The 26,894-nt window shown below is 44.4% G+C and overlaps 1 protein-coding gene across 1 annotated transcript; it reads right to left on the reverse strand.

The window, feature by feature from the left end:
• Nucleotides 1–796: 796 nt before the first annotated feature.
• CPA4 (carboxypeptidase A4) lies at nucleotides 797–24,940 on the reverse strand. The gene is made up of 11 exons (XM_079152414.1): nucleotides 24,818–24,940; nucleotides 19,786–19,867; nucleotides 19,233–19,367; nucleotides 17,716–17,814; nucleotides 14,934–15,035; nucleotides 13,606–13,707; nucleotides 12,765–12,875; nucleotides 11,607–11,697; nucleotides 9,705–9,904; nucleotides 8,580–8,664; nucleotides 797–2,283 (listed from the first exon to the last, which is right to left on the reverse strand). The coding sequence occupies exons 1-11, from the start codon at nucleotides 24,883–24,885 to the stop codon at nucleotides 2,096–2,098; spliced, it is 1,263 nt and encodes a 420-aa protein (XP_079008540.1). The 5' UTR covers nucleotides 24,886–24,940; the 3' UTR covers nucleotides 797–2,095.
• Between the last annotated feature and the right edge of the window lie 1,954 nt (nucleotides 24,941–26,894).

Here is a 26,894-nt window from a genome sequence, read left to right on the forward strand (position 1 = left end):
CTTGATTTTATTATAGTCACAAGTATTGTTCCTTTTCTTTTTATGGCTTTTTATGTCTTGTTTAAGAAATCTCTCCCTTAAGGACTCGGAAGGACAGTCTCAATCCAAGGGCAGAGGTCACAAACAGAACCAGGGTACAGGCAGATCACAGAAGCCAGCACTGTCGTGCCTCCCAAGGCACCGTCCCATCTGAGAGAGCCCTGACTAGCAAGCACAAGTGACCAGCTGGCTGGCTGGCAGGTGTGTTCTGGTTATAGAATTAGATATATCATGCTATTAGAGCTGGATGCCATTAAAAATTCTAATCATAGACTGTAATTAACTTTCCTTGCTCTGACGCCCACTCACTAAGCAACCTTCTGATTATCATTTGGCTTCCCATGTATCTTGCCTACAGGGAGAGAATGTACTGAGAATGTACTGTTCAGGCCGACGTGAGGATCCAATCCATTAAACAGTTACATGCCATGATGTAAATTAATAAATTCATATTCTGATTTTATCATCTGCCTCATCTGGGCTCTGAAGGCGTGAGTCAGCATCCCCGGGTCTAATCAACATGGACACTAAGAATATCAAGCTTCTGGGCTGAAAATCTAAGAACCAACCCCAGACCTGAGTGAAATCACCAAGGTAACATTGCCCTGGAGGCCCCTCGGCCTGATGAAGGAGGCTTTCCTACATGTCATGCGATACGGACAGGGATTAAAATTGACGTTTGACATTATAAAGGGCTGCATATTCAAAACCGTGGCTCAGTTCCATTCAGGTGAAGGCGAAGAATAGGGGATGATCATGAGACTCATATTGAATATTTATTGGCTTCTGAGCACACACCAGATGCTGCACAAATCCTAGGCAGAAGGTTGAGATTTACAGACATGTTTGAAAATAGCAAAAACATAAACAAAACAAAACAAAAAAAGGACAGATGGTACGTGCTGAGGAGATGGAACAAGAGGCATCTGACTGATAAATTCTTGTTCCACGTAGGTACTTGTGGTCTAGGATACACAACAGAAGAAGGCAACTTTAAAGACCAAAGTAAAAGAAAACAGAAGGAAACGCGGGGTATACCAGAGCACAAACAGGAAAGCACTGAGACCGTGAGATTATCCAGGCCAGAGGAATGATTTAGGATGTGAAGGCTGAGGGCAAGATCTTTGAAGTAAGTTCAAAAGGCAAAGTGGAGATGAGTCTGTTAGGACAGATGGAGATAATTGAGCAATCCTGCAATTTAGTCCACCACTTCATCCATGATCCTGGGTGAGTGGCACCTATAGTGACACGGGTCCCCTTCTGGGATCCCAGTAAAGGGAAGAAAGTGATAAGAACTGCAGTATCTGGAAATTCTTATCTAGTGACGGGAAGAGAGTCTCTGCTTTGTATTCAGGCCAAATAAGATGGAGGGGAGACCTTATAGGATTTGTTGCTCAAAGAAAGATATGTTCCTAAGCTGGGCATGATGGGTGTGCCTGTAGTCCCAGTTACTCAAGAGGCTAAGACAGGAGAATCATTTGAGCCCAGGAACTTAAGGCCAGCCTAGGCAACATAACAAGACTTTCTCTCAAAGAAGATGAAGGAGAAAGAAGGAGAAGGAGAAGGAGAGGGGGAAGAAGAGAAGAATGTTTTGGAAGGACTGAAAGAAATTCAATGAAGCTCTATGTCATCTTTGAGACCCAACTAAAACAAGCATTGTCTCCCATAGCACTCCTGTAGGACACCCACCAGAGTCAGGTGCCTGGTTTGGCTAGATGTGAAGGAGCTAGAGAATCACCAGAGATGTTCTTTAGCTCTAGAAATGAGGTAGAGGTATGCTGCCCTGCATGTGGCCTGCTCAATCAGCCGTGTGGAAGAAGGTGCAGCCTAAAGCTCAGCCATACAGCAGGTCTAGGCACAGCAGGTTAGCAGAGGTGCTCCTCCCAGGTACACCATGGAAGGCGTGAACTCCAAGGAGCAGGGCTGCAGCGGGCTGGCCTGTGTTCTGTACAGAGCCAGAGCGCCCTGACTCAACGTGAAGGAATGGGCTCCTTTAAGAGTGGCCTCAGTTGCTGTGCTTATGGGTACACAGAAGTGTAGACAGGGGGCTCCTTGTCTAGTAGAGATTGTCTCGCACGTGCTCCATGATGGTCTTCAGCCCCAGCCAGGTCTCCTCTGCAGTAGGGATGATCTGGTTGGCCGGCAGGAGGAAGCCATAGTGTCCTGTATCTCTCAACTCAAACGTGAATGCATACTTGATGCCATTGTCATATGCCCAGTCGATGCTGCTCCCACTAGCTGGATCTGGAAGTCAAAAGAAAAAACACCAGTGAAACCCGGTTTCCTTCAGGATTCCACAGGAAAGGGCCAGGAGTTCTGCCTGCCTGGAGTTCTTTCAGGATCTAGAGCTCTTTCTGCAAGTCATCAGGCTGCTGACACATAACCTCTGGCTCCAGCCATAGGTCTTAGAATGTCCTGTATCATGAAGTTCTACACTAGTCTCCAATCAACAGATAGGAGATCCTTACACCCCACCTGTCACGAACTCACTGTTTGGTCCTGCAGGTCACTCAAAATCTTTACAGAGGTGGGGCAGGGTCAGCAGTATCCAAGGTAGCCCTAACAACCCTGGTCTCCTGGAATTGTGCCCTCTTGTTGTCCTCTTCCACATGGAATAGGGCTGGCTTCACTTGTGCCACTACCAGAATATGGCAAAAACGAAACTGTCGTGAAAGACACTACAGCTTGTCCTTGCCCTCTCTTGGGTCCCTTGCTCTGGGGAAAAACAGCTGCCATGATATAAGAAGCCCAATCAAGAGGTTAATGTGGTAAAGAACTGCAAACTCCTAGCAATACTCAGCACTAACTCACCAGGCACCCAAGTGAGTCACCCTACCAGCAGATCCTCCAGCCCTATCAAGACTTTAGTCAACTGCCGCCCTGGAAGATATCTTAATCCATCTAAGACCCTGAGCCAGAACCACCCAGCTAAGCTGTTCTTAAATTCCTGACCCACAGAAACAGTGTAAGAAAATAAATGTTTATTGTGTTAAGCTGCTAAGTTTTACGATTTTTTTTATATATATATACAGCACGAGATAACTGATACAGAGACAGGAAGAACATTCCTTGAAAATTCCCTTTGCCAAAAGGCTTGAGAGAGACAGGAGGCCTGTTTTTCTGCTTCTTCCCAAACTCTACCAGAGCAGAAATCAGTTAAAAGTTCAAAAGGTAGATGATCTTGAATAATAAAATAATGATGTCAATAGCAGCTATTATTTATTCAGCATGAGCCAGTCATTATGTTGGAAACTTGACATTTATGATCTTGCAATCTTTAAAAACCAGTGAGGAAGGTATTGCTGTCCTTATTTTACAGATGAGGGAATCCAGGCTCAGGAAGGGTAATTCATCTAAGAAAATATGAATGGGAAATGGTAGCTCTGGAATGTAAGCCCAGGTCCATCTGATGATAAAGCCCATGCTTTCTTCAACCGACTTCAGATTCATATGCTTTATTAACATTAAATGAAAATATAAATGTCTGTTAAATGAAAATATGGTTCTTTTGCCTTCCTATTATTTCTGTGAGTTGTTTCTCAAGATGGCATGTGCAATTTTTCTAGAGACAATGCCCGCATAGACATTACGCATTCCCTAAGGGTAAAACAGGCTGCGCTCCACTCTCAGAAGTCCTTCTGCCGTTCCCACAGATTTTCTACCCTGAGAAAATGCTTCAGCAAAAATAGATGATGATCCCAGAAGCTTCTAGAGGTTCTTTATATGGAAAACTCAAGTATTTCAGAACACATTGAAGATTCTGGAATGAGGCAAAAAAGCATCTGCTCAGAGGTCAAAGTGATCAAGGTCATGAGCTTCACTTTATTCCCTGCTCAATGTTCACCTCCTATCTCATTTTTCCAGACACACGTGGGAACATACTACTAACGTTGTTCTGTACGCTGTGCTTTTCAACTAGTAATTAAAGATTATTCCCTATTAGCATACATAGATCCATTTCATAGCATTTCATCATATGAATATACCAAACATGTTTTTATCTGGCATGCTCCTGATGGACAGTTGAGATGTTTACCAGTAATTTGTGATGATAAATAATTCTTAACACTTATAAGTTACCTGTGAGTCAGAACTTGTTTCCAAGCCCTTAGTAGATCAGAATAAATGAAGAGAAGCAAAGGACTGCTGGAGGCAGCTGGCCCCACAGCAGTGCAAGCCAGACAGAAGGAAGGAGACTTTACAAACTCTAAAAAGCAGACGTAAGAATTAGACAATGTGAAGCTGATATCAAAACCAGACAAAGACACATTGAGGAAAGAAAACTTCAGACTAATATCCCTCATAAACTTAGATGCAAAAATTCTTAACAAAATTCTGTCAAATTATATACACAAACCTATTAAAAAGATAGTGCACCACGATCAAGCGGGGTTCATCCCAGGGATGCAAGGTTGGTTCAACATACGGAAATCAATAAATGTAATTCATCACATCAATAGACTTAAAGTTAAGAATCATATGATCATTTCAATAGATACAGAAAAAGCATTTGATAAAGTACAGCACCTCCTCATGCTCAAAACATTAGAAAAAATAGATACAGTAGGAACATACCTCAACATTGGAAAGGCTATCTATGCAAAGCCTAAGGCCAATATCATTCTAAATGGAGAAAAACTGAAAGCATTCCCTCTAAATACTGGAACAAGACAGGGATGCCCTCTTTCACCACTTCTATTCAACATTGTCCTTGGGACTTTAGCCAGAGCAATTAGACCAAAGAAATTAAGGGAATACAAATAGGCAAAGAACTCAAACTATCACTATTTGCAGACAACATGATCCTATACTTAGAGAAACCAAAATATTCCATCAGAAAACTTCTAGAACTAATAAATGAACTCAGCAAAGTAGCAGGATATGAAATTGACACTCATAAATCTAATGCATGTCTATTCATAAGTGATGAATCCTCTGAAAGAGAAATTAGGAAAACTACCCATTCACACAATAGCCTCAAAAAATAAATAAATAAAATACTTGGGAATCAATCTAACAAAAGAGGTGAAAAACCCTTACAATGAAAACTACAGAACACTGAAGAAATTGAAGAAGACCTTAAGAAGATGGAAAGATCTCCCATGTTCTTGGATAGGCAGAATTAATATTATCAAAATGGCCATACTACCAAAAGCAGTATACAGAGTCAATGCAATTCCAATTAAAATCCCAGTGATGTACCTCATAGAAATAGAGAAAGCAATCATGAAATTGATTTGGAAAAATAAGAGATCCAGAATAGCTAAATCAATCCTTAGCAGGAAGAGCGAAGGAGGAGATATCACAATATCAGACCTTCAACTATCTACAGAGCAATAGTAACAAAAACGGCATGGTATTGGCACCAAAATAGACAGGCAGACCAATGGTACACAATAGAAGACACAGAGACAAACCCACATAAATACAGTTATCTCATACTAGACAAAGGTGCCAAAAACATACAATAGAGAAAAGATAACCTCTTCAACAAATGGTGCTGGGAAAACTGGAAATCCATATGCAATCGAATGAAGTTAAACCCCTATCTCTCACCCTGCACAAAACTCAGTTCAAAATGGATTAAGGACCTAGGAATTAGACCAGAGCCCCTGCACCAAACAGAAGAAAAAGTAAGTCTAAATCTTCATCATGGCAGTTTAGAACCTGACTTCCTTAACAAGACTCCCAAAAGCGCAAGAAATAAAAACAATAATCAATAAATGGGATGGAGTCAAAACAAAAAGCTTTTTCTCAGCAAAGGAAACAATCAATAATTTGAAGAGACAGCTTACAGAGTGGGAGAAAATCTTTACCACATGCACTTCACATAGAACACTAATCTCCAGAATTTACAAAGAACTCCAAAAACTTAACACCAAAATCACAAATAACCCAATCAATAAATGGGCTAAGGAATAGAGCAGACACTTCACAGAAGAAGATATACAACAATCAATAAATACATGAAAAAATGTTCAATATCTCTAATAATTAGACAAATGCAAATCAAAACTACCCTAAGATTTCATCTTACTCCAATTAGAATGGCTATTATCAAGAATACAAGCAACAATAGGTGTTGGCGAGGATGTGGGGGAAAAGGGACACTAATATATTGCTGGTAGGATTGCAAATTGGTGCAGCCACTCTGGAAAGCAGTATGGAGAGTCCTTAGAAAAGTTGGAATGGAACCACCATTTGACCCACTATCCCACTCCTTGGCCTATACCCAAAGGACTTAAAATCAGCATACTACAGTAATGCAGCCATGTCAATGTTTATAGTAACTCAAGTCACAATAGCTAGATTTTGGAACCAACCTAGATGCCCTTCAGTAGATGAATGGATAAATAAACTGGTATATATACACAGTGGAATATTATTTGGCTATAAAGAAGAATAAAATTATGGCATGTGCAGGTAAACGAATGGAGTTGGAGAATATCATGCTAAGTGAGATAAGCCAATCCCCAAAAACCAAAGGTCAAATGTTTTCTCTGATAAGTGGATGCTGATATATAACCAGGTGGTGGGGGCGATAAGGGAAGAATGGAGGAACTTTGGATTGTGTAGAGAAATGAGAGGAGGGAGCCAGAGGAAGGAAAGATGGTGGAATGAGACAAACATCATTACCCTATGTATAAGCATGAATACACAAATGGTGTGACTCTACATCATGTACAACCAGAGAAATGAAAAGTTATACTCCATTTGTGTACAATGAATCAAAATGCATTCTGCTGTCATGTATAACTAAATAGAACAAACTTTAAAACAAAAAAGAAGAAGAATTAGACAAGCCCAACAGGCAGGGGAAAATTATCAGAAGGATCCTACATTCCAAAATGGCATAGTAGGTCTACAGAACATAATAACTAATGTTCAGGAAACCACTTAATCTGAAGAAAGGGGCTTAGGTCTCTGCCACATGCCTAGTTTAAGAAAGTGGGCAAGTACAAAGTCCATTTTAGAATTATTTTCCCTTAAAATGGTTAGTCTAAGAAAAGGCCCAGCACTTGAAGAAATTAATGCCAACTATTTATGTAATACATGCCAGAACCCTTGGGGTTAGAGTGTTATTATAAAAAACTGATTGCTTTTTGGAAAGCAAGGAGGGCAGAGAAGGCCCACGAAGAACCCAGAAGATAGGCTCTTGAAAGAGGTGGTAAATGTTACAGCTCCTGGACTTGCTCAGGAGAGCCTTCTTCCTCTTCTGTGGGAGGCATCTGGTGACTCTCTCTAGGCTTGGGCACCACTCAGGCTAGGAAAAAGTATGTGTTTGATGTGGGAGGACAAGTCATAATTTAAACTGGTGTCTGACTCAAAAACCAGAACCCTGTTGACCTACGAAGCTCTTTGAGAAGACCTCTTCATCAGGCTGCTAGCAAATCTCCTTAAGTCTCTTCAGTCCCTGGCTGAGTTCTGACTAATTAAGCAGAGGGTGAAGAAAGTCTCCCAGATGTGTACTCTGAAGAGTTCCCATTTAACAACACTAATAACAATAAACCATGAATAATTAATGGATTGTTGCTGCAATTAGCAACATAAACACCAGCCTCCTGCTAACTGCTTCATGCTGCTCCTGGCATATGAAATAGAGACTAGGGTGCTAAGATTCCAGTCCAGAGGGGGGCCCCCGCGGGTGGGATGGAGCACTTCCCAGAACAGGAGGTCTCAAGGGACACCAGGAGAGTGCATCAGGTAAGGTGGGACAGTGAGTTCCACTCCCCAAGAGGAAAACAAATAAACCAGCGTGTGTTTCTCGGGACTCTGAAGGGGACCAATGGTTGGAACACTGCTTACAGAGAAGGCACTAGAGGGGACCAAAGGGACACTACCTTAAAAGGGATCAGAGTTCTACTTCCCCTGTTTATGCTCACATTGACATTTTCTGTTTACAGCTGGGGTCTTGGACTATGATATTTTTTCCAACAGGAACATTTGAAAACAGACTCACCGAATAAGGGAACTGGTGGGTTCTCAGCAGGAATCGAGTGAATTGCCCACTCAAGAGAAACCAGAACAAGGGTATTTCTTCAAAATGAGGCTGTAGGTAATGAGCCTCAACACCAGGTTTGGGGGCTTGGCCTTTTGTTGTTGTTTGTTTTGTTTTGTTTTGGGCTAGATGCTATGCATTGTCGGGAGGACCACCCATGTTCATTTCTAATGAGGGGAGGGGGTCTTCCCTGCACCCCTACCAGGACCGCCATCTGTCTGCCAATACAAAGATGGGTTTCCTTTGAAAATGGAAGGATGGGTTTGAGGAATTTTTGATAAGCTGGGTCAGATGAGGAGTGCAGATTCTACCAGCCAACAGGACCTAACTCATCAAGGGCACATGATAAATACCAGAGCATGGTGGTGAGGTTGATGAAGGTGACTGCCCACAATGGCTGTCACACGGGCTTGACAGAAAGTCATTATATCACTACCCACAAAAACCAGTCAGCAACGCAGGCAGGCTAGCTGGCAGCTCCCTCCACTCCCTGTTCCTCTCAGAGCACTCTGAACAGCTCCTCTGCACAGCCAGTACTCACACACAGTGGTGCAGATTGGGCCCACTTGGTACTTAGTGCCTGATAGAGAAGCCAGAGCTTCGGCTGCACGCCTTGCCACGTCGTCCTGGGAAAGGAATCAGCAAAGCGAGTTAGAATGGATCCCGAGGCCCAGGGTTGCCCCACTGTCCTGCACTGCATCGTTTGGAAGAGTCTCAGCCCTCCCCCACTTTCCCCTTCTGGTCTCTTCTCTCTCACCCAACCAGACCCAAGGCTGGACTATCAAGTGAAGGAAGAGACTTGGTTCCCCCCATCCTTCTCCACCACATCTTCAGTTCTTCCATCCAGTCTGGGAAAGGAGGTAAAGAAAGATGGAGGTGGAAGATCCATAATCACTCTGAAAGCATGGACAACTGGAAAGCTGCATTCAAGCTCAGCCCCTGGTGAGAAATCCAGTAAAGGTACCCCACCTGGCCGTATCCTGAGGGAGGGGAATGCCAAGTGTGTTTCAAGAGGAAACCCTTGAAGAACTGGCTGCTCTAGAGCGGAGTAGGAGACAGCGCTGTTCTATATAAAGAGGACCAGAATCTAATCCACATCCTGCCCTAAGCCCGGGTGGGGCATCCTCAGCACGGAGGCTAGCAGGTTGGCAGTAGCCTGGGCAGAGGGGTGTGGTCAACCAGACCAGCACAGAGGCAGTGGTGTGTAGATGCCAGCCCTGCTCCTGCCAATCCCTCCCAAAGTGTCCTCCCCATTCTGGGGTGAGTCACTGTGTGTGGCACAGAGCACCACTAGCTGTGATACACACCCTCCTTCACTTCTTCATTAACCAGAGTAAGGGCATCTCCCCGCCTGCACACCACAGTGGTGACCACAGTCCACGGCAGGCAGTGGGGATGCACCCTCCAGTCAGAAAAGCAAGTGAGAAGGCAAGGCAGAGTCAGGGGCTGTTCTTGGAGCTCACAGCAGGCCCAGGAGTAAGAGGCGCTTTCTCCTGTCTCCTGTAGGTCTGATGGCACATCCCAAAGGGCAGGGAGAGAAGTCTAAGCTCTTAATGAAGCCACCCAGGCCCCCGGACTTTCCCTCTAAAGCTGTAGATCAGTCACCTTGGCAGCACCCAAAGGGTCAAGCAGGCCCAGGGCCAAGTGGAGGCCAGCCGTCACTCACCAGTTCCTCGGCATCTGGGGCCTTCTTGACAGTGTATCCATAGGGGTACATTAGCAGCTGTGAGTAGCTGTGCAGGTCGATGAAGCATCTGAAATTTCCGTGTTTTTGAATGAAATCTACCACTGATTTCACCTCCACTTCAGAATTGGCATGGGGGCCGTGGTACACTTCGGAGCAAGGGTTATCACTGGCTCCCTCTCCTGTTGGGGACAGCCAACCAAAAATAATAACCCACAGGTTACAAAAATAGAAACGAGGGTGCTAAACCCCAAAGAGGGGTGGGAGGTATTGGCACTGGGCAGACCACTGCCAGATACCCCAAAGAACTAGTCCATAGTATATGCAGACTGCAAGGAGGGGGCCGGGGAGGGCAGGGGAGGGTATTAGATCTACCGCGGCTGAGGAAAATTGTTGGGACTTCTTTAAATGGATAGAGTTGACCTTATATTGTGCCAATAGCAGTTGTCATAAATAATTAATATCATGCTTGAGAATGAGTTGTAATTAATAAGTATTCTAGATAATTAATATGAATACCAATAAATAATGAAAATGACTCCATTTATTCTGGTGTCAACTTATTCTCTTGGTTCAGATCTTAATAGCCAACTGCTGCCAAAAATAATCTATTGTTGTGGCTAAAATCTCCTGGTTATTTGACAGGTACTTAGAAATATTGCCTTCTGTATTGCTTCACAACACAGCTCCCAGAGGTATCTGGTGTGGTGTGTGTGTGTGTGTGTGTGTGTGAGAGAGAGAGAGAGAGAGAGAGAGAACGCACATGTGTGTGTAACACCCCAGTTATGGGAATATCTGGCTTAGCTTTGATGCCCTCAGTTTCCACGTTGGTATCAGCCCCTTTCACTTTTCCCCAGTGATTTTTGTGGCGTTTCTATGCAAGTAAATGAAGTCCATTAAAAACAAAACGTCTGTATAGCTGTGGAATAGTAAAAGATACCTACCTGGATTTGGAAATGGAAGGTGAGCTTAGATCCTAATTTATTCCTTCCTTCCTTCCTTCCTTCCTTCCTTCCTTCCTTCCTTCCTTCCTTTTGCGGTGCGGGAGGGAGAATTGTACATGGACAGAAAACCTTTATTTTGTTATGTGGTGCTAAGGATTAAACACAGTGCCTCATGCATGCTATGCTAGGCAAGCACTCTGCCACTGAGCCACAACACATCCCCTTAGATCCTAATTCTTATCAGCCATACAATCCTGAGATTGTCTCTGAGCTTCAGTTGTCTTATTTCAGGTAGTAAATCCACCCACTAGGTTAAAAACAAGATATATGTTAAAGTACTTGGCACATAGTTGGTATTTTGTACAGGATGGTTTTTAAATAGCTGGAGCTCAGAACCCAGGTCACCAATTCTCATTCTCTCTCCATGACAGCAAGCAGCTGAGGTTCATATTTACATGTTAAGAATAACTGCTGGAATTTAATTTTCACAACATGATCTGGTCTATTAGGGTAACAGTGCTAATTGCTCCCTTGGATTCATACATCTAAGATGAGAATAGTTTTAAAATATCAGTATATCAGGTGTAGCTCTGTGGTAAAACACTGCCTACCATACACAGGCCCTGGGTTCAGCCCCAGCACCAAAAAAAAATAAATAGCATAATTGTAATCACAATGCAAAGATATACTCTGTCCCACTGTCTTCCCAGGAAGACAAAAATTACTCAGCCATTCCCTTTCAAAATTACAACAATAAAAATTTTTAAAACAAAACAAATAGAACATATCCTCCAGGAGACCCTCAGGGATGCCCTAAGTCTCCCAGTGAGCGGAGCAATGGAACCAGAGTGGGAACAGGTTCCCTCGCCACCAGCTCAGGACACCAGTGGGACAGGCTCCGCCAATGGTGGTAGGATTTGAAACTGTCTCCCCCACCTACCTGCAAAACTCGCATTCCAGTTTCTATTTGGATCAGTGCCAATGCAGCGGCTTCCAGGATTCAGGGACCGTGTCTTCCTCCATAATCGGTTCTGAAAAAGCCACCAAACACCCAGAGGCAGGTCAGTCTATGGAAGCAGTGAAGGTTTCTGGGGGGCTACATTGGAGATGAGCACCAGAGATGGGATGAGCTGCTTGCAGCTGTGCCTGGGGGAGGGAGGATCTGAGTCCAGTCCTCGCCGATGGGGCAGTTTGCACTCATTCCCTCAGAGAGGGAAGAGTTTGCACTTTTGGCTTCAAAGAAGGAATGCCCCCAAAATCCCCTGATAAGAATTATATATGCAAGAACCAAGTTGATGCCTTCTGAATGCACTGAATAAATACTGGCTTCGGCAGAAATGAGACTCGGGGCCATGACGAGCCAGGACGATCACCTACACCTATTTCATTCTTGCTTTAAAAATCCACCAGACTCCCTCTGGGTTGGGAAATAAGGGAGTAAGTTAAACACAACAAAGAAGCCATCAGCCTAATTCAGAATGTGAGACATTATACAGGAAATTACTCGGTTTCTCCAACAAATGAATGACATTTTAAAAAGATGAGTGGGGATGCTGATGGAGAATAAAAGAAACTGCAGCAACATGCAGATGCAACGTGCAGACCTTGTTGGATCCTGACTTCAACAAATTGACTCCTAAGAGACATTTTAAAGACAATTGGGGGTGTTAGATGATATTAAAGAACTTCCATCAATTTTTTAAAGGTGACAGCAATGTAGTGGCTTTCGGATTTTTTATTATTATTATCATCATCACCTAGAGATGCACACTAAGGTAGTTGTGGGTAAAATAACATGATGTCTGGGATTTGCTTTAAATTACATCAAGAAAAAATTGTGTGGGAGAGAAAAAAGACGAATAAAAGATTGAGAAAATGTTGATAATTGATCAAGGCTCATAATAGGGAGTTCCTTAAATTATTCTCTCTCTTAAAAAAATTCCCTTGTGATTCTCAGCTCTGAGAATGACTAGAATATGAAATCCCAAGGAAGTTCATAACATGCACATTAGTGGAAGTTCTCTCCAAGGGTACTGGCAAAGCTAGAAACTTGATAGGCAAGTATCACTCCAAGTTCAGCCCATTCGGGGTTACTCACTTGAGTGTGTGTGTACACATATCCATCAGGATTGGCCACAGGCAACAAGAAAATATCCACTTTCTCCAAGATGGAGGTGACAGCTCGATCCTTCCCATAATCAGACACAATCTAAGCAGAGACAAGGCATTTGTCAGCTACACCCCAGCAGGCTGGGTTGCTAGGTCTAACGGCATGTTCATGAGATGCCCAGTGCCCACCAAGAATGGATGCTTCTAGAACAGTGTCCACCCCCTGAAGCTTGTCCCCATGGGCATGGCTGTCTATAAAAAGCCCTCCGAGCTCCTCAAGACCTGGGGACATGACTGCATGACAGCATCAACTGCAGTGAATCCTGGGGTGTTTGTTTTGTTCATTCCCTCCAAGAGTGGGGGGAATCACACAAATATCTTTTAAGAATATGAGCCCCCAGTGAAGGAGTAGGGAAGATATGACCTCCACATACAGGTTTAAAACACTGCTCCCTACCAAAACACTTTCTGGAAGGGCCTGGAGGCAGCTTAAGGTCCCTGCTGAGGGCCTGTGGGACTTGGAGGGGGCCAAAGGCAAAGCTCATCTGACTAGTACTGAGTGCTTCTCTGCTCCCCTCACAGGGCCGCTGAGGGTCAGTGTCTCAGGCCCCTCTTGTGGTTCCATCAGCTTGCTCGCTACCATTCTGTCACTCAGCCACACTCGGCTGGCAACAGGTCTTTGACCATTTACTTCTCCAATCTGAAAAGGCCCCAGGCTACTGGGGTGACCGGCGCGCCTTCCCACCTCATCCCCAGGGCCCAGCCATGTGGGATGCTGCAGGGGCCCCTGGGGCCCGCCAGAATCCTTGGCTAATACCAGGCGACATAACCTTCCTTGCCGTCCAGATGGCGGTGGCCTGTGAGATCCACTCGCGGGAATGGATGCCTGCATTGAGCCAAATGGCCGGCCGCTGCTCGCCTCCTGTGCTGAACTGCAGAAGGGAAAAGAGACCAGAAAATGACCCGCCTGCCCGCGTCTCCACTCACCTCTCCTCTCCCCAACTCGCTCCTATTCATTTAATTCATTTAAGATAATTCAGAGACCAAATGTTCCTGAGGGCACTGTCTATTTATTGGGCTTATCCGTGACCAGGGAGCTTAATTGGTTGGCTGCAGCTCCGGGCAGCCTGAACCTCCCCAGCATTGGGAGCAAATGGAAAGAGAAACAATTGTTATTGTGGATTCGAATGCCGGTGTGATTAGAGATAATAGTATGTCTCTCGAAAGACCTCAAATGGTATCCCAACAGAGAGACACACAAGGGTGCATGAACCAGGCTGTTTTGCTGATGCAATAAATGAATTCGGTTTCAAATTAGGAAGAAGAGGGCTTCACGATGGCTCTTTGTAAATGACAGTAATGAATTCTGGCTCCTGCCTTTGCCATAGTGTGGGGGCCCTGTGGGTCGTAGCTTGGTACTAACGAAGCCAGGATCTCCATCAGACCGGGCAAATAATCTAATTGTAATTATTTTAAAGAAACCAGCTCAGTGGCAGGTCTCCCTCCCACTGATAGATAACTTGCTAAAAACCTGGGTTCTTTGGGGCTTATATGAAGCTAAGGGTTTGGCAATTCTGAGCACCATCAGTTGTTCCATGGTTTATATGCCCAAATTCCTTTTTATTCATTCAACTAGATTATTTATGTAATTTATGGCATTGTCATAGTTCTCTACCTTCTTTGCCAATACAGACCTGAATCTGTTAGAAATATCTGGAAACTAGGCTTCGTGCAGCCAAGGATCAGAGCCTGGGCTTAAAATTACATCAACCCTAAAATTAGCTTCCTTGGTTGCTTTTTCAATAAGTAGCCCTAAAAGCAGACTAGAATTCGTAGGCCTAACCCAACTTATCTTGCTGTTTACAGAAGGTGGGGTTGAAGGCAAGGCCATGGCCTTTCTGAGAGCTTTCTGGAATGCTAACCTCTCTCCTCTGACTCTTTCTGCCAAAACTTAAAAAGGGGTGTGCTCCTTCTACCTGCCTCACAAAAGCATGTGACTCCATCAGATCAGATTCTAGCCCCGGAAGTCTCCTAGCCTCACTCTCCTCCCTGAAGTCAAGGTCTAAAGAGCTGTCTCTCTCAGGGGCCCAAGGGTGAGTCCTGGACATGAGGACATGAGGAGCCAGTCAGGACGCGTTGAAGGGTATGGGCGCCTCACCTTTAGGACATACATCGGCCGGTTTTCAAATGACTGTCCAATCTTCACCCTACTGGCCAGGTCAGGAAAATCTGTGGCAATGTTGTCCATCTCACGGTAAATCTGAAGTGTAGGAAAAGTGCACCCAAGGACATTTTTAGAATGTATTCAGCTCTCAGAGAACAAATCTGTGAACTTTATCTTGTCACCGTCTTCAGGATTTCTTCTGGGCCCTAACCTTGGAGTTGACCATATAATCGACAGGGAATGCTTATATAGGGAACTGCTTAAAGAGTCCCTTTCTACAATTTTCTAGAGAATAACACATTTCATTTGTCCACAAAATAGTAGCCCACCCACCTAGAGTGGAGAGGCTCAGATTAACAGCTACCGCTACAAAGTGTGGGTGGGACTCTGTGCAGTCTGGATTGGAACATCAGAGCAGCCCTACCTGGTCAAGGTTCTTCACAGAAGACCTCACCAAACATGCAATCACTTTCTCCACCAACGAAATAATCAATTTAGCATGTACCATGTTTATGCATACAACACAATATGTTATATGCATTATCTTTAAAGACACAGAGGTTGTAATAATTTCTCCTCCATCCTAATAGGCCATCTTGCTTACTGTGGAATAGGCTTTGGAAATGCTTTCTCTAAAGACTTCACCAGAGCAAGAGATAGAGAGCTGTAAATAGTGTCTAAGAATACATCACTTGCAGGAGGGAAAAGAAGTTTATTTTAAAGGGAGTTTATTCATTTTAGTTTCTCAAATCATTTGAAGGCCCGAAGAAGGAAACAAACAAATCTGTTTAGTTCATAAGATTGGAAGAAGGAGCTATACATAGGAGCAAAATGTTCAATCGGTATTGAATAAAAACAGTATTACAGGGTTTGTGGACAGGCAGTAAATGGTAAATTTTGCAGAAGCAAGAATCCGCCCTCCAAACACACAGGCAAGCCAGAGAAAGTACAGGGAAGGTGATTTGCAGCCAGTTTGAAAGCTTACAGAGGGAAAATTGTAGGTGCCAGAGATGAAGAGGGAATTCACTACCAGGGTGGAAGAGAGGAGAGGAGCTTTCAGGTGCTGGGGGTTCACAGTCAACAAGGGAGAGAAGCAGAGGGCTTAGGACCCAGCATGGGACAAGGAGCTGGAACTTGAAGCTGGAGATGGGCATGTGTGGTCACAAAAAGGCCTTGGAAACTCTTTCCCTAGAGAGCAGAGGAAAAGCAGAGGGGCTGCCCTGGGCATGAGAGGAAAGAGATTCACCCAGGAAAAGTTACAACAAGATGTTCCAGATGTGGAATCCAAATTCACACTGCCAACCACCAGCACAACACACACAAAGGATCTGGAACCGGAATGCCTGGCAGAAACAAAAGTGAAATTCCCACCAGAGACCTAAGAAAGCCACGTGGTTGTAGGATATGAGCTTTTCAAAGATGTTTTTTGAAAGAATTGAAACAGGAAGGCTATGGCAAACCCATCCACAGCAAAAGCCCTCCTGGGGAGCAAGAGATAGCTGGAAGCCAGACTGCAGGGCACCTAAAGTTAGAGAAACCAGAGGCAAGTGGTTGAGAAAGTGGAGCCCCAGCCTCCAGCAGGTGAGGGGATGGTCCCTCTGGATCCCTGGATGACATTTGCAACTGGTTAGTGGGGCTAGAGAGGCCCCACGTTAATGAGGCTAACGTCATGGTTTGATCCCTGTGTGGGCCCTGAGCTCTGCTTTTGTCCATGGCCTGAGACTGAACTCCTAACTTTATCCAGCTGTTTTGCAGATGTATGTCATTGGTCACAAGAGGGATCAAGGGGCAGTGTGGTTGGAAGTGTACACAATAAACAAAGCTACTGACAATCATGGGAAAGAAGTGGAAATAGCTGGTCAACCTTCGAAATAATCCCTCATCTAGAAGAAAAACAACTTAAAGTATTTGTCTTGGGAAAAGCATGCCAGGAACACCATGTCTGTACATAAAGAATGATACTTATTAAGGTGGATGAGGGGGAAGAACAATTTCAATATGGGGTACATGCCTGAGCTAGCAAAGTTTGCAGACTAATGAAGGAGATACTGGGGAGGGCTGGGGATATAGCTCAGTTGGTAGAGTGCTTGCCTCACCTGCACAAGGCCCTGGGTTCAATTCCCAGCACCACGACAAAAAAAAGAAAGAGAGAGATACAAGAGGACCCTAAAGAACTATACCATTCATTCAGTTCCATTCCATAGTCCCTCTTGATTTCTTAAGTTCCAATATCATATGAAATTATTCTGCTCCAAGTTTTTCATTTGAAAGTTTGGCTTACCTTGAAAGTCAGACATCTATATAAAGTGGTTTCTAACTAAACACAGCACCAAAATACATTATGGAACAAATATACATTATAAGTAATCATGATAAATGAGTGGAAATATTTGGTTAACCTTGGAAATAACCACTTGTCTACTTGCCTGGAATAAGTAACATTTTATTCTGGGTGAGGGATTATGATGGGGGAGAAGAAGGTTGAATTACAAGGACTGGAAATGATTGCAATTATTTCATGGTTTTCTCTAAGTTGCTTGAGAAAAGAAGGACACATGTGGAAAATAAGGTCCACTTTGTGTTTCACCAGGTCCTTAGGTGCTACTAGGAGTTAAACAGCCCATGAATTAGAAAGGAATTAAAGTATGCAAGGACTGGAAATGATAGCCCCACAGTGAAGTGATATTGTGATGAAGACTAATACCTCCTAAGAAGAGAAGTCACAAAATTCAGGAGACAGAAGACCTTGGCCTTAAACCTGCTCTGGAACACTTACAGCTTCCAGAGAATGGTAAGCCCCATAGTTGAAGGTGTTATTGCTCTGCTCTTGCCCTTCATTGTGTTGCATTTCTTCATCTTCATTATCTAAAAGGGCCTGAAAACAGACACAGCAAAATGGTGACGTGATCCATGGATGGATCGTGTTTCTCCTACCGTATCTTGGTACACAGGCTGGCCAAGATGAGGCCTCCTTCCGCACGCCAAGCAGCACAAATGTCAAGGTTTAAAAGGGGATCACATCACTTAAACTATACAAAGGGAAGATTAAAGCACAGGGAAATATAAGTTCAGGCTGCCTACCTCTTAAAGAACTTTTGTACTTCATCAGTACATCACATGATAAGACCGTATTTCTAAAGGGTATAAATGAATTCCACAAGGGTGGGACAACAGAATGACCAGTGTTCGTTTCATCGAGATCTTCATTCCCTAATATTCTTGGTTCTGTTGAAACATTTCAGTATACAAAAATACTGCAACATCAATGCCAGGAGAAAAAGCCATTATCATGTGTATGCTGGGCGTCATGATGCGTGTGGTACAATTTTAAAAAATGAACTATCCTGCCCTTTGCACCAAAAGTAAAATAAAGGGGGGTCAGATTTCTTTCAAATATCTATCAAACTTTACTTCTCGGTGTCCAATTTAAGCCACCCCATTGAAAACCCACTTACTCCTTGGAAGCAACATATGTGCTACTGGGTTTTTCTCCAGTATGAAATCTCGAGACATCAGCCTGCATCTGGTATCCAGTGCCTCTGAAATGCACAGCTTGGGAAACCATTCAGAAACAAAGAAATTCTTATAACCACTCATACTTTGAAGGTTCCTGGCAGATGTCTGTGACATGTGAGGATGATTAATAAGCTCACAGCTGCTCACGCCATCAGGAAACTCCCGGGCCAAATCACCAATTAGTCCATAACCCACCTCGGTGAAGGAGAGAGCATGAGCCAGACACTGTCCTGCTGTTCAATACAGGTCGTGGGGCTGGATGGTGATGTTCCCTCCACCGGGGACTATTGGGGACTTTCTTGCTTTCTCAAAAGGGCATTTCTTATGACTGGTCTCCAATACCCCCCACACCCCACCACTGGCTCCTAACTTCAAATAAGAAAAAGGAGAGGGACTGATTACTTATTATGGCGTGCCAGATACTGTCAGACATTTTGCATACATTTAACTAAAGAATCTTCCAAGTAAACTACATGAGGTTAAGTATCATTATTACCATTCTACTGATGAGTAAATGGAGGCTTGAGAGTGTAAAAACTTGTCCAAAGACACAGCACTAGTAGTTAGCAAAATCGGAATCTGGGGCCAGATCTCTGTTTCCCTGTCTACTACAATGCTGTTCCTCTAACAAGTCACTGCAATTTGCTTCTATTTACCTCAGCTTCTTCATCTTTGAAATGATGAAAGACAACACAAGACCTTGAAAATCTCTCAGGTCCATTCTGGACTGGCCACTTGGTCCTATGCAAGACCAGTGAGAGGCCATGTTCTACCTACCTGTAGATCATCAATTGTCACTGAATACTCCAAGCCCTGGGACTTCAGGAAGGATTTGACTGGCTGCAGACTGATAGACGGGACCAAGACATCCACAGGCCGGCCCAAGGTGGAGGGAGATTTCCAGAAGTTGAGCTGAAAAGAACAGAAGTGAAACCAGATTCAAGGACAATTCCAATAAAACACACAGTAAGTTCATTCTTCTAGCACCACGGGAAGGTAGTCCTCAAGGGGCAGAATTCTGCCCAAGTCACAATTGTAGCAGGTCAGATCCACTCAATCAACAGTACCTGGCAGAGTTCAAGAAATAGTAAGTCAATGGCAGCTAGAAGGAAAGAGACCACGACTCAGGCCTCCTATCTCCCCGGACCACACTGCTGTCATCTATAGCTCTTCTTTCCCATTCAACCTTCTTGATTGTTTAAATGGCTTGTTTACTAATTCAAGATTGTACCCAGAGAATCTTCCAGAATAAAAATAACATTGCCAATAGTACAAGATTCCTCTCCCACCAAAGTCACAATAGTCAAGAGGACTAAGAAGCAGCACATACCTTAAAGTTGTCCGAATGCACTAGCCAAGTCAGTTTGCTGACCTCGTCTCCATTTCTGACATTAATCCTAAAAACTTGGTCCCTGGAGAAGTGGGGGGAAAAGCAAAAGATAATGGGGAGCTTTCAGCTGGCAAATAAACCCCAAGCCCACTATCCCAGACAGAACTGGGCCGAACGAGAGGAAATGGTCTAGTCTTTGGTTATAATGTATAGCCATTAAAAATAAGACTACGTGGCAGATATAAGAAAGTGCTTATGGTATAACTTTAAGGGGAATATTAAGTGAAAGAACAGGACACAAAATTGTATGTGTGCCATGATTGCAAGTATGGAAAAAGCAGATGCACTGGAAGAAAAACAGACAACGGAAATATCCCAAATGCTGACAGCGCTCAAGTTCGGGTCGTGGGATTATGGATGACTTACTTTTTTTCCCTTGTATCTGTTTTCTGTAATGTGGTCATATTACTTTATAATGAAAAACATATATATTTTTACAGAAAGGAATGTTCCTGAGTTACATGCAAAGCTAACTCGAGACATAAAGAAGCCCTTCTTCACTGTCAGGGTGAGGGCTGAAACCCTGGTGGAATCTCCAGGCTGGGAAAGACTGGATGAGGGAGCAGACCCTCCATCCTGGGAAGAGAAGAAGGGAAACGCTGGGTGCTCGCCGTTCCCTTCAGTCTCAGAGTCCAACACAAACCTCCATTGGGAAGGAAACTGAATATAGCCCAAGGTGTGAGGCTGAACTTGGGATGCACTGCTGCCCACGGGGCCAGAGAGGGCCCAGAAGGGGCCTGCGAGCCGCAGCCCCCTTTGCCGTTTTTCCTGCACTTATTTTGTATATGTTATTTAGCTTTTGCAGCAGCGGAGGAGAAGAGCCCCCAAAGTCCTGCGTGGGTGGGAGAAGGCTAGGTCTGAAAAGCTGCCTTTGTGTTCTCGGCCTGCTCAGGGAGCCAGGGGAGCCATTAGGACGTTGCTAGGTGACGGACCAAATGAATCCGCACTCGACGCTGTCACATGCGTCATCCCTTTGACACGAGTGAATGCGGGAAGAGCTGCTGGAGAGGGCTGTGGGCTGAAGGACCTGTTGACAGAATAAATGGCTCTGTCACAGGGAGCTAAACGTGCAGCCTCACGTGGCAACCCCTCACCAGAAAACTGGTTCAGTCTGGATGAACCCTCAGGGTTTCACTTGGTTCTGGAAAGTTCCGAGGGCTCTTCATGGGGTCTTGGCCAGTCCCAAGGAGTTAAGGCTCACTGCAGGTAGCTGGTTTGGAGAAGATGTCAGTGCCCAAGCTTTTTTTCCCCTCCCACCTAAGCCAGTCCCCTCAGGGTCCTGGAGGTGGGCAGCTAACTACTGCTGAGGGCCCAGGTGGAGAAGCCTTGGCTAGGCAGCTCTCGGTCTGAAGAGGCTGTGGTTTGGATATGGTCCGAGTGTTCAAGGGTTCAAGTGCTCAGAAACTGGTCCCCATTACAGCCATGTTGGTAGGTAGTAGGAGTTTTAAGAGATGGGGCCTACTGGGTACCCCAAAGGGTTTAATGTTGATCTTACAGAGTTAAGCCCAAGGCAGCGAATTACTATGAAATGAGTGACCCTGGTCCCTAAAACTCTGGTCATGTGACTCCCTCTCACACATGCTCCAACTATGATGCTGTCCACCACGCTGTGATGCAGACAGAGGGACTATACCAGTGACTGAACGAATGAGGTCACCCAATCTGGGACGTTCAGTCTCCAGCACTGTAAGCTAAATAGACCTCTTTATTCTTTACACATTACCCAGCTTCGAGTGTTTTGTTATAGCAACAAAAAATGGACTAATACAGAACCCATCAGGTTTGCTAAGAGTTGGATTACAGTCCTGAGAAAATGGAGAGTCAGACCAGCATTTCTCTGACACAGGCAAGAAGCCTTGGTTGCAGGGAAAGGAGGATAGATTTAAATCGGAAGGGAAATCCTTACTCCTGATTGAGGGCTGAGAGTAGTCTGCTGAATTCATATCCTGTCATAACCTACCCCCAACACTCCAGAAAAAGTGGTGTCTTCAAAGTGAAAATTCTAGAAGAAGCCTGGGCATTGGCAAAACTAGGCATTTATAAGAGTACTAGCTAGAGCAATCACAAAGAAGGAGGGGTTAGAGAAGGAATGAGAAGAGAAAACAAAGAGGGACATTAAGAGTCCACAGCCCATTTTCTCATGCCCTGATCAGCCAAGCCACAGAGGTTAAAGAAGCATCTGTAGTGTGTAGGAGGTGGGGCAAAAGGGCTGGCACAGAATGAAGTCCCCTCCCTCTGCCTCTCCTCCAGCTGTCCCCACCCTCTGGGTTCCAGCCACACTGAAGTCTCACCTTTGCCCTGTGCTCTTGCCCTGGTCTACCTCTGCACACCTCGCTCCTGCCCACAATCCCACTCCTTTTCCTTATCTTTCTGGCAATCTCCCACCTAGTCTTTAAGACCGATTCATATTACCCAAGAAGCTTTCCCTAACCAGAGGAGGCAAAGTTAGGGAGAGTCTTCAGACAGTGCTAAAAATTGGCAGTGATATTAGGATTTAAAATTATTTTTATGAATGTCAGTGCATCAATACCTAAAATCAAAGCATGTGCCACACAAAGGACAGACTTTCTTGCCCTCGTTATCCTTGTCCCTACTTGGAAAATGCCCACTCCAGGTCATGAGAGTGTAGATGGTTGAACCCTCTGCTACCTAGAAGGGTGTTCAACCTTGACTGAACTCTTTCTGAGGAGGGAAGATTCTCCTGGAAGAGGGGACATGTTGCAATTTGCAGGTTGCCATGTCCACCCCTCCTTCTCCACACCAGTGTTCTGATGGCTCTTACAGACCTCCTCAATACCCACTACCACCCAGCTGCTGCCAACGCCATGTTGAGGATGTCCTCTCACTGACCCTCACACCTCTCCCAAGCTCTGGACAGTCAATAACTGAATTGGTGACTGAGCTTCTATCCCTCCCCTTATTATCAAACAGGCCGTCAAGTGGCTCATTCTTTGTGTGTCTCTCACCAATGTCCCTAACCAGGTTTAGCAGCCACCATGAACAATATGGAGACAATTTCTCAAAACTCTTAGAGGCCTGCAGGCTACTGCTGATACTCGAACCAGTTCTGCAACTGCTTCCTGTTCTCTCCCTGCGCACACTTCCCAGCAACCTGGCTCTTGTCCCAAACTTAAGATGACCAAAGACCAGGACAGAAGATACCAACAGTACAAGAGAGACTGGGCGGGTAGGAGAGCCAAGTGAGAAGGAAGAAGATGGTATGATGGGGAGAAACCATCATCCTCACAGCCATCAGGCGACCTCTGTCCTGGCTTCCTAATCTCAAATGCTTGGAGACCAGCTTGCCTGTGCTCCGAACGTTGGTTGAGCTGGGTAACCATGATAGGTCACTGGGCCCTAGGGAGGATGGCTGCTCCTTTTCTGGGTTCCCTACTATGGAGTGAGGATGACACTATTGGTTAAAACCATCTGCAACCAGCTCAGGTACACAGCTCTTTCTGCTCAAACTCCTGCAGTGAGCAGTCTAGGCCCCGCCATCTCAGCCCGGGTGCCCACTGCATCATAAGAAGGAATGTATCCTGAGAAATAGAGATTTTCCAGCCACACACATAGCTGCGGTGGGAACCTGACAGCTCCATGCGTCAGCCCACACAGCAGCAGGTGTAGTAATGACACATCTACTGCTGAGCTGCCTGTGGAAAAATCTCCTTCCCTGGCCTCCTGCTACGTCTAACCCCTCCAAGCTATTTGGCAGTAGAGACACAGGTATGAACAGAGTCATAAAAATTACTCAATCTCATATATGTAATTGCTTCAGTAAACAACCCCAATGTCTCTTTAACCAGATAGTATAATAGAAAGTAAACTAATAGTTACAGATAGACCAGTGAGCTAGAGGATTCTATTTGGAGATTAACTTGTGTTACAGAAAAAGCGTATGGGCTTTGCATGCCGAGTTCCAGCTCCCCTGCTTACCAGCTAAGTGGCCTTGGGCGGGTTCCTTAACCTTTCTAAGGCTGAGTTTTTTCATGTTTAAATGGAGGAAAATAACACCCCTGCCTGGCAGAGTTGTTGCATGATCCAAAAGATAATGTACATGAAAGCTCTTTGCATTATGCAGTAATGAGTTATGATAAGGCAATCTTCTAGCAGGGCCCCACGGCATCTCTTTCATCTCTCCTACCTCCCAAATCTCCTCTCTGCAAATCTCCAAGCGTTGTGCGTGGAGTATGTTGAGCATATGTGCACACACACTCACACACATCACACAGGTGTGTGTACCTGCATGTCAATTTTCAGAGCTGTAGCTAGGGAAAAGTCTCTTAAACCTTTAATGCCAAAGCACCAGCTCTACACAGCCTTCACCGTTAACAGAGAGGTGAGACCAAAAAGCCTAAGACCCAGGTTTTCCTTTTAAGCATGGTGGAAATTAGAAATAAATCATTTCTGGTCATTCTTCGTAATTAAGAGTGTAAGAATGCTGGGCATGGCGGTACACATCTGTAATCCCAGTGGCTCATAAGGCTGAGGCAGGAGGATTGCAAAGTTCAAAACCAGCCTCAGCAACTTAGAAGTCCTAAGGAACTTAGCAAAACCTTGTCTCACAATAAAAAAAATAAACAGGGCTGGAGATGTGGCTCAGTGGTTAAGCCCCTCTGGGTTCAATTCCTAGTACCAAAATAACAACAACAACAACATAACAACAGTGTAGAAATAAGAAAATGGAGGATGCCTAAAACTGAGCTTACAAATAAGAAGTAGGAGGGAGAGGAATTAGCAGATTAGGGAGTTGGAGAGGGACTGTGGAAACCAGTAATTCTGACTTCAGAAGAAATCAGGCCTCAGAGTATTTGTTCAGTATGATACAGAGAAAGGGGGATACAAGCCCAGGTCCTCCTGCCCCAATCCCCCACCTCCTGAAGTATAATGACAAGCCATTCCTTTTTAATTTCATTTGGCCCTCATATTGCTGAAATAACCAAATAAAATAATAAGTCCAAAAGGAACTTACCCGAAAAACTTTTCTCGGCCACAGATGCTTGACCCAATAAGGGTCACAAAGAACAGTATCCACCTCATGTCCCAAAGTGACAGTCACATAGTGGCTGAGTCAGGCTGTATTTATAAGGAGCCCCGGGCAGACTCACATCCTCAAAAATGCTAATGTGATTCCCAAGCACCCTTGCAACTCTGACAGTGACAGGCGGGTTCCTACCAATGCCTCCTCCATTCCTTTCGAGTGATAAAGGCCGAGCCTCTTCATTTACAAAGTCAGAAACTTGCTCCACGGGCTGGAAAAGTCTGGGCCAAGGGTGCCATATTGCTCATCGCTTGGCATCTAAAGAACATTTTTGAGTAAATAAAAAAGTCCCACGGCGGTGAATGGAATTTATACTGACAGGAGAGTCTAGATTGTAAACCTGGGATGGAGTTACCTCTAGAGATAAAAAGTGAAGAAAATCAAGTGACCCAGGCCAGTTCTGAGACCACACACTTGACAAGTCCTTTCAGAAAAATTTCACCAGAGCATGGCATGAGAAGAGTTTGTGACCTCTTTTATAGACCTGAGGCCTAATTCTTATGAGTCCCTTGAGAAAATAGAAAGAATATGTGGTATATGGTATAGAGAAGATGTGTTATTCTGAATAAATTATCATTTTTCCTTGGGATTTGAACAACAGATAAGGTTTGAGGAAATTATTAATAATAAAACTTTCTTAGGTTTTGTTAGTCTTTGACTCTGGTATCCTTTCTTTCAAGTCTCAGTGGAATAAATGGAAGACACTCATGATCTGCATGACTTCTTCATGGGCTTCCAGGCCTTTGGGTCTGTCCCTAGATCCCTAATTTTCACAAGCCTTTCCCATCCCATATCCCCATGGGCTATATTCTTTCTGCATCTGCCCAAGGGCAGTGGATATAACCAAGGGTGATGGTTCGGAGCCTTAAAGGAAAATTATTCTGACACTTGTTTAAAAGGTAAGGAAAGCTTTATTCAAGATTATTGCAGAAGAGGTCATGAATATTGCAATAGGAGAGGCTAAGCGTGCCTAAGTCCAAACCCAGCAAAGAGAGCAGAGTGAGGGGATTGGTAGATGGAAAATCACTAAGAAAAAACACCAAGTCAGGGGGATTCTTGCGAAAGTGGCCTAACAGAAGTCATGCTAAGGGGCTGGGGTTATGGCTCAGCGATAGAGCACTCGTGATGCACTGGGTTCTGTCTTCAGCACCATGTAAAAAAAAATAAATAAAAATAAAGGTGTCCACCAACAAGTAAAAAAAAAAGAGTCATGCTATTGGCAGGCCATGGACTTACACATCAACAGTGCAGGTCGAAGATCTTGATCAGATATCACAGTCAGGGGATGACTTAGCAGGGTCTTTGTTAAGACTTACTCTGACAGGGCCCAAGAACAAACCCAGACAAAAAGAGGACACCAGGGGCTGGTGTGGTAGCTCAGTGGTAGAGCACTTGTCTAACACATGGGAGGCACTGGGTTCAATTCTCAGCACTACATAAAAATAAATGAATAAAATAAAGGTATTGTGTCTGTCTACAACTAAAAATAAAAAAAGAGGACATCGAATCTAAAGCACGGTCCAAGAGAGAGCCTCCATCAGGGGTTGTGAACTATCTTCTCTGCCTCCCTCAGGGCTCTTGTGTCCTCCTAACACTTAACTAAATTCCCTAACCCATTATGCCTACAACTGAGGCTGGGCTGGACTTCATACCTCACCAAGATAGAGTTCAGCTTTGAAGGTAGTAACAAGAGAAACGGAGGCATTGGGACCGTACTTCAGTGACAGAGTGTTTTCCTAGCACGTGTGAGGCCCTGGGTTCCATCCTTAGCACCGCATAAAAATAAATAAATAAAAGTATTCTGTCCATTTATAATTGTTAAAAAATTAAAAAACTAAGCAAGCTGAAATTTATTTCCCACTTTTGTCTCCCAGGAAAAACCATCAGCATGAAGAAACTCTTGGGGCTGGGGTTGTAGCTCAGTGGTAGAGCACTTGCCTGGCATGTGTGAGGCACTGGGTTTGATTCTCAGCACCACATATAAATAAATGAATAAAACGAAGGTCCA

Source organism: Sciurus vulgaris (assembly GCF_902686455.1).
Source record: "Sciurus vulgaris genome assembly, chromosome: 8".
Lineage (NCBI taxonomy): Eukaryota > Metazoa > Chordata > Mammalia > Rodentia > Sciuridae > Sciurus > Sciurus vulgaris.